The sequence below is a fragment of the Zophobas morio genome, unplaced genomic scaffold, assembly GCF_036711695.1.
Source record: "Zophobas morio isolate AGI-343-1 ecotype UQ-CSIRO unplaced genomic scaffold, CSIRO_AGI_Zmor_V1 ptg000002l, whole genome shotgun sequence".
NCBI lineage: Eukaryota > Metazoa > Arthropoda > Insecta > Coleoptera > Tenebrionidae > Zophobas > Zophobas morio.
In genome coordinates, this window is record NW_026972107.1 from 15,242,870 (window position 1) to 15,256,398 (window position 13,529).

The 13,529-nt window shown below is 35.0% G+C and overlaps 2 protein-coding genes across 3 annotated transcripts; one reads left to right on the forward strand and one right to left on the reverse strand.

The window, feature by feature from the left end:
• Positions 1 to 2,035: 2,035 nt before the first annotated feature.
• Positions 2,036 to 8,929, reverse strand: LOC135128722 (nuclear transcription factor Y subunit alpha-like). 2 transcript variants are annotated; one of them, XM_064055777.1, is made up of 6 exons: positions 8,593 to 8,929; positions 3,342 to 3,742; positions 3,121 to 3,293; positions 2,630 to 2,803; positions 2,377 to 2,580; positions 2,036 to 2,326 (listed from the first exon to the last, which is right to left on the reverse strand). In XM_064055777.1, the coding sequence occupies exons 2-6, from the start codon at positions 3,700 to 3,702 to the stop codon at positions 2,273 to 2,275; spliced, it is 966 nt and encodes a 321-aa protein (XP_063911847.1). In that variant the 5' UTR covers positions 3,703 to 3,742; positions 8,593 to 8,929; the 3' UTR covers positions 2,036 to 2,272. The 2 variants fall into 2 exon arrangements, with proteins under 2 accessions (XP_063911847.1, XP_063911838.1); XM_064055768.1 differs by having other exon boundaries at positions 3,103 to 3,293; positions 8,593 to 8,926.
• A 3,587-nt stretch (positions 8,930 to 12,516) lies between these two features.
• Positions 12,517 to 13,238, forward strand: LOC135126811 (uncharacterized). The gene is made up of 2 exons (XM_064053004.1): positions 12,517 to 12,630; positions 12,678 to 13,238. The coding sequence occupies exons 1-2, from the start codon at positions 12,517 to 12,519 to the stop codon at positions 13,236 to 13,238; spliced, it is 675 nt and encodes a 224-aa protein (XP_063909074.1).
• Positions 13,239 to 13,529: the final 291 nt, after the last annotated feature.

A 13,529-nucleotide genomic window follows, 5' to 3' on the forward strand; every position in this document is an offset into this window, starting at 1 on the left:
TTTGGTTTTTGCAATTTCAAAGTTACATTTGTAAAATATTGTTATACAATGTTGATTTTTTTCCAAAAAACTGGATGTCAAGGGTAAAAAATCAACACGGATTCATATATCACACATGGAGGAATATGATATTTTATAAAATTTAAAGAACATTATTTGTTCGGCAGAATTCTAATATGACGTCATCATTTTTTAGGAAGGCCTTAAACGAACAAATTTTGATTAACGATTTATCATCTTCCCTATAATCTTAAAACGTTTGCAATATTTCAGTTCATTTTCAGTGAATTTTCAAATTAAATTGTAATTTTGAATTCTTTCCCAAAAATCTCGATGTCTAAGAGTGAAAACTAGACACGAATTCATGCAGAAAAGGGGTGAAATGTTAAAAAAAAATGGATTAAAAAAAATACTTCACGACAAAAATTGAGTTTTTGTATTTTATTAACATTCAATCAAACACTTCAACGTCGAAATTGGCCAGTTTGCTTAAAAACATGGTAAAGTAGGTACCTTCAAATAGTTGAAAAAAACAGGTAAAAAAAAGCTTAAATAGATGAAAAAAAAATTCTGAGAATTAAAAAAATATCCCAATTGAGATGGGGTGGGTGGGCAAGGTTCATATTTTTCATTTTTCTCTTAATAAACATAGTATACTTTGAACAACACGATACTCAAAAACATGCTTCGAATTTTACTTTCTACTGATAGAAATTTCATCTAACATGTCCGATAATAATCCAATCCTTAAACCCGAGCCATTCACAACAATGCTTTTGGAGGGATAATTAACCAAATTTTGATCAGCTACACAATATTCTTAATACACATGTAAAATTTAACAACTGCTTCAGTAGTTTCGGAGATTATCTGTCTAATAGAAATCCGGAGAGGCGGCAGACAGACCGACAGACAGACAGACAGACGGAAACGGGGGACCTATTGTTTCGTACTGAATTTACGCTCTGAAAGTAAAAAAAAATGTTCCTATTTAATATTTATATATATCGTTTTTTTTTGTGTCTGTTATATTTTTAGGAATATTTATTGCATTTAATATTTAATTGTAATATCCTGCATATGTGAAAAACGTAAATAATTGTATAAAAAAAAAGAAATAGACTGTTTTGGAAATTTCCCGAGTCCCGGCGGGGCAGCCGACACAAAATGGCTATGTAGCTTTATTACTAACAACGCAAAATATACACTAAAAATATTACAATTAATTTGTGGTAATTGAAAAATGGTACGTATATTCTTAATCTACCATGGACTAGAAATATTAACAATTATATAACTCCAAATCTACCAGTTTCTAGTATAATAATCGGCACAATAGCATTTATTCTTTCTAACTTCTTCTATAAAATCGAATTCTTCGTCATAAATTAGAAAAATCAGCTGAGAACGCCAATAAAAAACTTTAGGATGAGCTGTTGGTCTTCTCAAAAAGGTTTATGCCTGGCTGTTCGGTACGCAACTTTAAAATCGTCGCGCTCCTAGCGGCAAGATCCTGAACTAACCACTCAAACTGTGTTGGATTCAAACCAAACCCCATTTTTCAATAATTATTCGTTGTTGTCAAAAATTCTGCTAAGAAATGTATCACTAATTTTCCACTAGGTAATACTCCTGTTAATGTCATTCGACAATCATTTGAATTAATTTGTAGTATATTTTGATTTTCATAAAGACATTATTATTATTATTTAAATAAATTGTACTATTAACAAGTAATCAATGTAACAGGGACATTTAAACTAGGTTACTTTGTTGGTGTGAGAATTTTCAAGCGATTCCACAAAAAAAAAGAGGAGAAACAGAAGACAATTATACTTTTTTTTACGATATTTTTCTGCCACATTTTTTTTTGGCTTAGTTTGATGTATAATGTAACTATATACATCATTTTATCATAGAAAAACAGAAAAAATTGTTATACCTACCTCCTCTGGTTAATGCGAACAGTTCGCTGTATGTTTCAATTTTTAAAAAAATTGTGAAAAACTTAGAAAATACACTTATAAAAACTTGGTTTGTGGTGAAATAATTTAATTTTAATAACAAAACTAATTACAAGATCAGTCAAAACTGTTAATACAAAATCTTTCAACTGCAAATACAGTATAAAACATAAAAATGACATGGATATGTAAAAATAGACACAAACGCCTATAATAATATGTACAAATAATAAGTCAACTTAAAAAACTATTTACAAGTCTCCTAACAAATTTACAATTTTAAACTTTCAAAAACTAATCAAAATACTCTAATTGCCCTCAATCGAGAGAGGATCCGTTTTGATTATATCTGGCATCACATTCTGAAACAAAACGTACAATATTGACACAACAACAAAATTCACACACTTACTTCTATAATAATGGGCGTCGCAAGCTCTATATTGTTATACGAAACCCCAATTGATCTCTGTTGCGTTTGTTGCTGTTGCTGTTGCTGCTGCTGCTGCCTCTGCATTTCTTCTTTCCGCTTCTTCACCGACCCTGAGTGGAATCGCCCACCTTCACCTCTTATTCTATTCATGGCGTGTCTGTGTCTGGATTCGTGCAGATATTTCTGAAACAAATTATGAGTATGCCTTATAATTTTAGCAACTTTGTATTACCGGTCGCTCTTTGGGTATTTTGCCTTCTGCTTCCAGCTTTGCTCGCGCCTGCCTCCTTTTCAAGATTCTCCTGTACTGTTTTGCGTTTACGTAGAGAGGTTCCTCTTCTAAAAATTCGGTCGTTCCTGGTATAGGCACTCTTTGGAATTGGGTTCCGCTGGTTCCAGGCACCATCTGTCAAAAATAACACTTTTATTGACACGAAGGGCGTACAATGCGGCTGCGACGTTACTACTAATTTCAACATATACAACAAATGGTAGTGTCATTAAACTTAGCTTTTAGGATATGTTAAAGCTTAATTAACAAAGGGCACAAAATCCCTAGGATAAAAACGTATTTATTATTATTAAAATACAGTCATTTGGTGGTATATGTGGTAACTTGTTATATATATAGATATGTGTGTGTGTATTATTTTTTATTAGCAACACGCGCACAAATTCGGAAAAAATGTTAATAATGTTACGTACGTCTGAGGCATTTCTCACCATGACTAAGTTTCCGTTAGCCATAGTCAGCTGGTTCGCGGATGCTGTGGCAATGGTTTGAGGCACCACAGTCTGAGTGGGTGAGGTGACGGCGGGCTGTGCCACAGCCGTGGTAGTTGTGGCAGTAGGCGGACTACTCGCGATTTGCACTAAACTTCCGTTTATATTCAGTACTAAAATTAACCAAGTTAAAAATATATTTATCACATCGAAATATTTACCTGTTGGTTGTGCTTGCTGTAACGTCGTGTTATCTATGGCTACTGGTTGGTAAATAAAAGTCTGGCCATCCAAAGACTGAACGATTTGTGCCTGTTGCGGTTGTTGTAAAAGAACTTGACCCTGAGCCGTCTGTAAACTCGATACTGGTAGTACTTGTATCTGCTGTATGCCCTGAGTTCCCGCTTGAGCAACCTGGATTTGACCACTCTGAGGTACGGCATGTACCATAATTTGCTGACCATTAGCACCTTGAATTACCTGACCAGTGTTCATCTGCATAACTTGTACTTGCTGAGGACTAACGCCCTGCACGGTCTGCATGACGACTTGGCCATCTGTGGCGGTGGCAATTTGCTCCATTGCTGGAGGCTTTTGTTGATCGTATCCAAAAATTTATACACTAGAAGGAAAAAATTGCATTAATTGAAATCTACTTTAATTACACTTTTCACTTTTTTTTAACGGTTTGAATTAATATACAAATTGCAAGTAGTCGAATAACATGTAAATTATAAAACCAAATATACAAAGCAGACACTTTTTTATAGGTAAATTTAATTAAAAAGGTGTCCTTCAAATACGTACATACCTTCGAAAAGTCAGAAATAAACAGGAAATTGAATCTACTTTTCTTTTAATCGTGTATGCAGTATAATTTTTATTAAATGCACCTGCTTTTCCGTTTTAAAACTGATAACTCAAATTGAAGGGTAGACGTAGAGTGAGACGTCAGACTATTTTCATAAATATTTCTAACATGAATAAATGATTAACCATTCAACATAATGAAAGCCATGAGTGGAATAGCTAATTATAATAAAATATAATCTAAATTAATTTTCGTGAACTAAAAAATTACATGCAACTATTTTTTACAACGCACAAACAATGATTTAATATTATTAAGATGACGTCATCAATTTTTCCATGGGAATACACAATTTGATTGTGGCTGAATCCGTCCGTAATTTTAGTATCCATTACTTAAAAAACTGTGTTTTTAATTATCCAGAATCACCTTTTTGATAAGTGAAGTACCTATGTCGTAATACAATTTCAACATTTTTGCTAAAAATTGTGTTGAAATGTCCAACGTTTCACAAAGCGGGGAAAGGGAGGAGAGGGGAAGCAGGGGAGCCGCCGGAGGTTCTGGGTGAAACAATAACTCGATATGTTTAATGTACTGGCAGATTAGATAATTTTTTTTCAGCATACTCGTAGTGTAATTTTTATCAACATGTTTTGAATTGTTTCTCTGTGTAGATTTAACTAATACATTAAATATTTATTGGTTCAGTGTTGCATTTATTGTAGTCACCATAGCCAACTCTCTACTGTCTCCCCCCCTCCCCAGTTTTTCTGGGTGCATCACTGGATTATAATTTTTTTTCTAAAATCAATATTTTAGGGGCATTAGTTGTATCTAATAGTTATTAGTTATATTTCCATTAACAGATTTATTGTTATGAAATTTTAAATATAATAATATAATACAATCTACAACTTTCACCAAAGCAGTTTTTTAAATAATTTATTGTTATATTTATATTTTCAATTCAAAATCAATATCTCAGTTGATTTATGGAAATTTCGGAACGCTATTTCCACCACTGTTTTCAACTTACAAAACTTTAGGCATCATGCTAGATACATTGTCAACTTTTTTTTAATTGGAGATGAGATCCAGTAAAAGAAACTAAAAAATAGCTACTAGAAGCTTTTTACTGCATCTCATTTCCAACAAAAAAAAGTAGACAACGTATCTGATACGATATTTCGAGTTTTGTAAGCTGAAAACGGTGTTGACAGCCGCGTTCCGAAATTTCCATAAATAAATAAGATGTAAGTTTTTAAAGGAATGTGATGCAAACATTTCACTAAAATTAATAAAAAAAGATTATTACAAAATGTTTTTAAGAAAACAGCTCTTAGGTTATATGTATTGAAAGTTTAACTGAATATTAACTAAAATAACGTTGTGCCTATAGCTAAAACTGTTAAATTTATCCGGCAACATTAATCACATGACGTTTTTTCATTTTTCTAAAAACTGCATTTATTTCAAAAAATATTCATATGCACCTGGTCAGTGAAATTCTTTTTGACCCAAGAAGATTTCATTTGATTTGAATTTGATAAAAGTATTAATCCGCTTTACAGGAGCTAGAATTACAAAATAATTTTTCGGTTTATCGATTTTTCGGCTTTGCACCAAGATTCTCACAAGATGCGTTAGAAAAAGTTTTTTCAGTCAAATAAGATTTAGACCAGAAATGCCAAATGTACTTCAGTTCACTTCTTAAAAATTGAAAAGAAGAAGAAGAAACTCAAAACATGTTTAAAATGGTAAATTTTTATAGGAAAATATGGATTTTGCAATTAAACTCCGCCCCTCTATCTGACAACGAATAAAAAATTCATCACAACTGAGATAGGGGAGGGTGGGTGGGGCTTAATTATTTATTGGCTTCTTTTTCTTAATGTATATCTATTTTCAACAACACGAAATTTAAAGCATAATTCTATCGTCAAATTTACCATTTGATATTTTAAATATTTTATTGTTGAAAGAAGACTATGTATATGTACTAAGAAAATCAAAGGATAAACCCCACCCACCCACCCCGTCTCAATTGTGATTAATCTTTTTATTCGTCGTGAGGCGAGGAGTGGATCTTAAATGCAAAATTAATATTTCTCTACAAGAAAATGCCATATGGAACATGTTCTAAGTATCGTGTTGAAAAAAAACGACACATGTTAAAAGAAAAGTCAAAAATCAATGTTGTTCAACAAATTTCATAAAAATAAACATGTAAATATTTATGTACCAAAGGTTCTGGAGGTTCATAATCGAAAAAGTATAAAGTTTGCCAAATTTTATTATCCTTGTCAAATTTCATTATTACATACATAACTTAAACAATTCAAAAGTTAATAATTTCAAAAAATATTCCAGTGGGTTTACTTTAAAGTACAATAGTTTTTTACTTCTTGAGTCGACGCTAGAGGGTATTGTAATACCCCTAACGTCCAAAAAAATGGGTTTTCCATTTCCGTCGACCGGCAGTTATTATCTGTGTCGCTGGTTATTGTCAAACTTTATAGGCATTTTAGGAATATCGTGTAGATGATTAAATACTATTTAAATTTTTTAAAATAAGGCTCCTGTATTTGTAATTTTTTATACATAGTGATTTTATACCAGAGACATTCAAATTTTCCAAAAAAATCAAAATTTTATAACAATGGGTCGTGGGTAACTTTGTTCTTTCTTACAATGGGAGTAAAAATGATGAAAGCACACGTTTATTAAAACTTTTGAAGTTTTTTCTGCTTAAACCTGTATAATCCAATTTATCCAAAAGAGACAGACTAATAAAAAACATTTATTCAATACTAGCATATCACTTTCCCTCCCCATAAACCGCAACTAATACCGATTTAATGGGAAGAAATATCCTACAATTTTGATATCTACATACAATGTAATGTAACACTGACTTGGTTTATAAACGTAACAAGTTTTCACGAAATTGTGTGTGCGATTAAACCGATAAAATTTAGAAATATCAGTGTCAAAAAATCGAAGATATTAAAATCAATGCAAAGCCACGATTCGAGCGGTTGGAACAGCGAATTTTAAACGAGCTTTTTGACCATACATTGAAACCATCCTTCGCACTTTTCACTCTCATTTACGAATCGGAACACAAACATAACCTTATATATGAAATTTAATTTGACAAATTGAATTTAAACGCGTAAGGTTTAATCAAATAAATAAAAATATTTTCATAGCCTACCCTAACCTGAAAACTTTTTATCACCCGTTATGATTTACATCGTAAACTTGCGGGGTATACGGCATAAGCAAATACAAGCTGACGTCTGACGTTAATCTCAAAGCACATCAGGCTAAAGTTCAGAACAACCGGTGCACTTAAATGTCTGAAGATAAAAATAAGGGCAGATTAATAAACCACAAGTATACAAGCAAGTTATTTTATAAAATTAACAGGGTTTACTACAAAGAAATTTTAGTCGACACGATAATTTCAAACTAAACCCAAAATTTCATAGTAATCAATAATAATTTCTAATATTACGGGTCGCCAACAGACAGATCATATTTTTAAATCATATATACACATTTCTTTTCTAATAATTATGAAATCCCTCCAGGTAGTAGAGCATTTTCATGAATAATTTGTAATCCCTAAACCAACGTTGACAAAAAGTTCCATTATTAAATCAAGAGGTGCGATAAAATTTTGGGACGTCATCAATTTTTAAAGGGCATGAATAAACAAACAATTTCGGTTTGCGTTTTACGATATTGACGTGATAATAATGTGAACGCACACTTCAATTTTAGATTAATCGTACGGTAGTTTCAGATACTATCTCTTCAACAATTTGCCCTCAGATATAAGACAGATGGTGAACGGAAGCTGCCATCCGCGCTGGTATAATTTTTTTAGATAAAGGAATTACCCACTTTCAAAGTGGAAATGCTTTGCAATTAGAGGACTCGATTCAAAATTGCATTGAAGTACTTTTTTAGCAAGCACCTGGACTTTTAATGAAGTACCTAGGTTTAAAAGGTTTTCAGTAAAAATAAAAAATACGACTTTATCTCATTTTGAAAATAATTAAAACAAAAATAGAATTTGGAAGTTTCACATATGCAAAAATATCGCACAGGAAAGAGGTGACTCATGTTTATAATCTGAAGGGTGTATGATGAAATAAAATCACAAGGAACTTGTAGGAGCAAAACAACACAAAATTATTACCCACATATTAACACTGGTCAGATTGTGGAATATTTTAATTCTACCTGCCAAACAACTTCGACGCAGTGAATAACTAATTTCAAAGTTAAAATCGAACATGACATTATAGGTTATGTATTCTAGGTGTGGAATCAACCGTAAAAATAAACCAAAACCCCATCAATCCCGCTTAGCAGTTTACAAAATCGCCAAATCGGCCAATTTAACCGTCAATCCAGCAGCCTCCAGCCCCCAAAGACACGAAACCACCTGAAAACCGCCTTTTCGATGTGCGCAAAATGTGAATCGTCCAGCCTTCGGACAACGAAAGCTCGGTCGCCATTACGTCGAGAACGCATCCTGACGTTGTAAAATATGAAAATTTTCGAATAAATATCGGATAAACAATTGTATTTTGCCGGTTCAACCCTCGAATCATGCACTGAATATGTTTGATAATTTGTGGACTTACATTGGATATTTTAGTCTGCACTTTCCCAATGATTGGTCGACAAATTGTAGACCAATGGTCGCGACGCACTACACACGATTCGTTGGAACCTGGTTGTGTATTGGTGGTGATGGCCCACTCCCTTGCGAGCTAACAGCGGTCGATGCCCCGTTAGCTTATCGACGGGCGCAAACTACGCTCGGCGGGAAACCCGTGGCCAATTACAAAAGTAGAAAAGGAAAAGTTCAGCAATACGCTCAAGACGGAATCACGATCGGAGATGAAGTTTTTTCACCAGCAGTAATTAAGAGGACTCGGCCGGGAACGGATTAGTCTATGCGATTAGATTTGCCACGTTGCTTGCTAAGCTATCTCCACAGATACGAGCTACGTTAATCGACGACCTTGTGGCGAGCCATGCTGTCGTTGATGCACGTAGAGATGTAGATTAAATTACGCTGCGTTACGTAACTACGTTTTTGAAAAGCGCGCCGTTTGATGGCGCCCTCTGGCGATTTATTCGACGATTACGGAGAACAGTGGCGTAACAAAAAAAATTCCTGTTCTTTAATTACGACTAGATCTGCATTGTTATTTGCAGCGTTATACCTTGAAAGGTAGATGTCCAACCCATTGATCTAATAAAGGAGTGGATGGAGCCTTGTGTACGTTTCCATACGCGAGCGAGTGTAATCAACACAAGAAAGAAATAGCAAGAGTTGTTATGCATCAGTGGGAAAAGGACGGCTGACCACGTAGCACGTGCTGGGTGGCAAAAAACGCTTCATTTGAACGGGAATTAATACGTTTTCTTACGAATTTGTTCAAACAATCAATTATAACAAACGCTTGTCAATAAAAACTATATTTTTACAGTTTACATTAAAATTATGTGTAATATGAAACAACAAAAATCATGTTAAGTGGTAGAGATAGTCTTTTAATAAAATGAAATGTATACAGAATCTACAATATATTACGAATTCAGTTAATACAATAATCTTCTACAAGTTAACTAATCTTGTAGTGTATGTTCATTGGTAAATCTGAAATTTTTAGGGTAAAATTAATTAACTTTCGATAAAAGTGACAGGGTGCCTAATTAAATTAAACATATTAAATTGTGTGGAATTTTCTAGTAGAATCTATTTTCTAAATCCACGTACAAATAACTAAAACAATAATAATCAATAGATATAAAATTCCCTTTTTTTGTAGCAACAATCCATTTTTTTCGTAACTCGGAATGTTTACGGAATCTAACAAAATTTTTAAATTATAGTTACGAAATCCTTCGTCTCTACATATATGTGATTATTACATATGAAATGACACAGGATTGCTTTCTTTGCACGTTCTTTGCAATTGTACGCACAACACGATTTCACGATGTTTAACATATAGTCCGATAAAATACAACTTAAGAAGACTGTAGTCATTTAAATAAGGTAACTTGAGCCTAAAAAACGTAAATTTGCAAAAAATACACCTTTAAAGACCATGCGACAGCACGAAACAAACCTCCAGAAACACAGTGCTCTGCAGTTTCGTGTCAATGTTTTGCCACCCAGAGAGCCCTATCTCTGTCCCACTGTGTTGGCAACGCGCGCCTCTCTCTAAGTTACTTCCATATAATATTATTTCTATGGTCCAACCCTTATGCTGTTCGCCCTATCGGAATTGCGATGCATTTCTAATGCCTGACCGAACTGCGGTAAAATCCTTAGTCTCGCTTTTTAATGGCACTTTAGTGTTGTACAAAGTTATTTAGTACTCACAATTCCAAATTAAGACGTTTTCGTCTCGTAATTTATTGCAATAATTCCGTAAGATGTGATTCCGACATTCAATTTTTTCTACAAAAATGTTTGGACCGTATGGTTTATTGTCTCGAATTTTTTTATAGACACTACTATCACCATCACCTACAACTTTTGCATAAATTAAACCATGCATTTCTATAGATTTTTGGAATCCCTCTAAGATAATACTACTTTCCATTGCTGTAGAGGCCTTGTTCCAATTTTTGAAACATTTATGAGGTTTATCTTTTTTTAAATTTTTATTACGTGTGCATGTGAGACAATATTTATTTTTTACTCCCACATATAAAATTTTCCTGGTCCTACCACCTATAATGCATGCTACTCCAGACAAAGTATTGTAATTATTTTTATATGATCGCTTGCTCCACGCTCCATCCACGATTACCGAAATGGCCGGAATACCATCGATGATATCATTAGCATCAACAGCTAACTGATATACTTCCTTGCCTGCAGCAATCATTGATTCTGATACAACATTTTTTACGACTTCAATTACTTTGTTCTCATGATGTAAATAAGTCTTATCACTCATAACCGGAATATCCAAAGCACTACAAAGAGCTGACAATTGGGAATGACCTGTTCCCGAAGCAAATGCACCACACACAATACCTTTATTTATATCCATACTTTTATGGGGCTTATTTGTTGAGAAATTACCCCGACAGCCGCACACCTTACACGTAAATGTAAAAATACTATATTGAAACCTTGGCGTTGTTCATGTATCATACTAATATCGGAAAAATTACAGTCGAATCCAGGAAAATGTTTAATATCTTTTAGTGATGACAACAAGTGACCAATATCAACAATTCTGCGCCCGTTTAAGAACAAATCATTTGTCACGGAATTGTATGTCTGCTCCTGTTATAGAGAAAAAACACTAGAAGAATCCGAATCCGTTTCATCGAAGCGTGAATTTTGAGCAACTTCAAAAGAATTATTATTTGTTAATGATGAATTTAATTTAATTTTTTTTTAAACGGTTCATCTGCTGCTTTTTACTTTTGGGCTTATGCGCAACTAAAAGATGTTTACCTGCCTTTTTAACCATCTTCAAACTAAACGTAAAATTAAAGATTATTGTATATTGAAAAGAATACAACTCTATACCTATTACTAAAAACTACACTTATTACTAAAACTTACCCTACAAAAATTAATAACTAAATGAAAAGAAAAAATATATATATATATATACAAATACTTATAAAAATTCGAAGATTCCACACTACAAATTTCTACACTTCTATCTCAATGAAATAGCTAACAAAGACTGAACGAATATTTCAAAGTAGAATCCATAAAATTACCTCGGTTTCAAAGAATTTTGTCATTAGCATGGGAAATCCCCTGAAATTAGGTATAGGGGTATAGTAGCTGTCACAATAAGCTGAACGCCTCAAGCGCTCAATAAACCGCGCCCCAGGTAGCATTCGGTCTAATTTGACAGCCACTTTACAATAAGTTGTGATCTATTCCTCAAAAATGTTTGCATTTTTTCTGAATTCATTGATGTAGCACTTTCTTTCTGATTGAAATGGCAAAATAAAAAAAAAGGAAGATGACATAGTTACCTTTGAAAATAATTTTAATTTGACATGTAAGGTATTTCTTGCAACAATGATCTATCTAAGTGAAACTGAGCGCATAGAATTATTATGAAATAGAAATGCATTAATTATATGGTAGTGTACCTCTATATCTAATTTCAGTTGATTTGTACAATTGGTTCAGAAGATATTTGTGGCCGCCTGGAAGTAGGCAACCAGTTATACATACATAATGCAGCCACCGGATTGGCAGTTACAACACGCAAGCCCAAAGAGGAAACGCCACGGTGGAAACGTAAAACAGACTTTCTTCTTCCTCTTCTTCTCCGACCACTCACCGGGTGCAGACGTCCTCTTCTTCTCCGACCACTCACCGTGTGCAGACGTCCTCTCCTCTTCAAGACCTCCACGTGGACATACACATACAACCTTGGGCCGTGTTATCATTTTTGTAGTTGGTATTGTAAATAAACCTGTACTAAAACCGTTTCCGTTAGTAATTCGACGACAACAATTACAATTGGTGACCCCGACGTGATCGAAGAACTACGGGTACGAACATGCCGACTGCCGAAGAACTGCAACAGCAACTCCAAAAACAGCAAGAAACCATCCGGAAGCTAGAGCACACTCCAGCCGGTCACAGACGTAGCGAACCCACCAGACAAAGAGAGGTACGACAATTAAGAAGAAACTGATAGCCGCCTACACCGACTCACAGGAGAAGCAGCTACGAAAGCTGATAAACGAGATGGAGCTAGGGGACCGACAACCATCCCAGTTATTCCGCGAAATGAAGGCACTCGCGGGGCAGCAGATGAATAGCGAAGTCGTAAAAACGCTCTGGCTACAGCGACTTCCACCACATGTCCAACTCGTGCTGTCTGCGAGCGAGGGAGTACCGCTGGAAAAGATGGCAGAAATCGCGGACAAATTGGCGGAAATACACAGAAGCAACGCTATGGCTTCCAGTATCAACGCGATAGGCGCCACCAGCGACACGACGCGGCAGAACACCATCGTACCAACGCAGGAAACTAACCTCATTACGGTAATTGCAGACCTCCAGAAACAGATGGCGGCCTTATCGGTAGCCGTAACTCATCTAACCAACACGAGAGGGCGCAGTCCACAAGCACGGCAAAATGACAGCCGAAATCGGTCAAGGACACACAGCAGGCAACGCACGGATCAAAATGGCGTTTGTTATTACCACGCCAAGTTCGGTGTAAACGCTCGAAAGTGTTTCAAACCCTGCACGTTTGTACAGACGGAAAACTAGAGGCGCCGTCGGGTATCGAGGCGGTACACGACGACGCGCGTCATCATCGTCTCTTCGTCACGGATCCCAAATCCGGTATCAGGTATCTAGTCGATACCGGAGCAGAGGTCTCAGTCCTGCCGAAAACGTTTTCAGGTAAGGCTCAGTCACAGACACAAGATACACCCGCCCTATTTGCAGCGAACAACACACCCATCCGCACGTTCGGCCAGAAATTCATGGTGGTTGACTTGAAGCTACGCAGAACTTTTAAATGGGTTTTCATCCTCGCGGACGTCGAGAAACCAATAA

Bases quoted from the DNA above. Each gene is read 5' to 3' on its own strand.
- LOC135128722 (XM_064055768.1), bottom strand. From the start codon at position 3,702: ATGGAGCAAATTGCCACCGCCACAGATGGCCAAGTCGTCATGCAGACC. The intron at 3,294-3,341 runs GTAAATATTTCG...GGTTAATTTTAG, and splicing joins ACAGCAAGCACAACCAACAG to TACTGAATATAAACGGAAGT. The intron at 2,327-2,376 runs GTAAGTGTGTGA...GTTTTGTTTCAG, and splicing joins CGACGCCCATTATTATAGAA to AATGTGATGCCAGATATAAT.
- LOC135126811 (XM_064053004.1), top strand. From the start codon at position 12,517: ATGCCGACTGCCGAAGAACTGCAACAGCAACTCCAAAAACAGCAAGAA. The intron at 12,631-12,677 runs GTACGACAATTA...ACCGACTCACAG, and splicing joins AACCCACCAGACAAAGAGAG to GAGAAGCAGCTACGAAAGCT.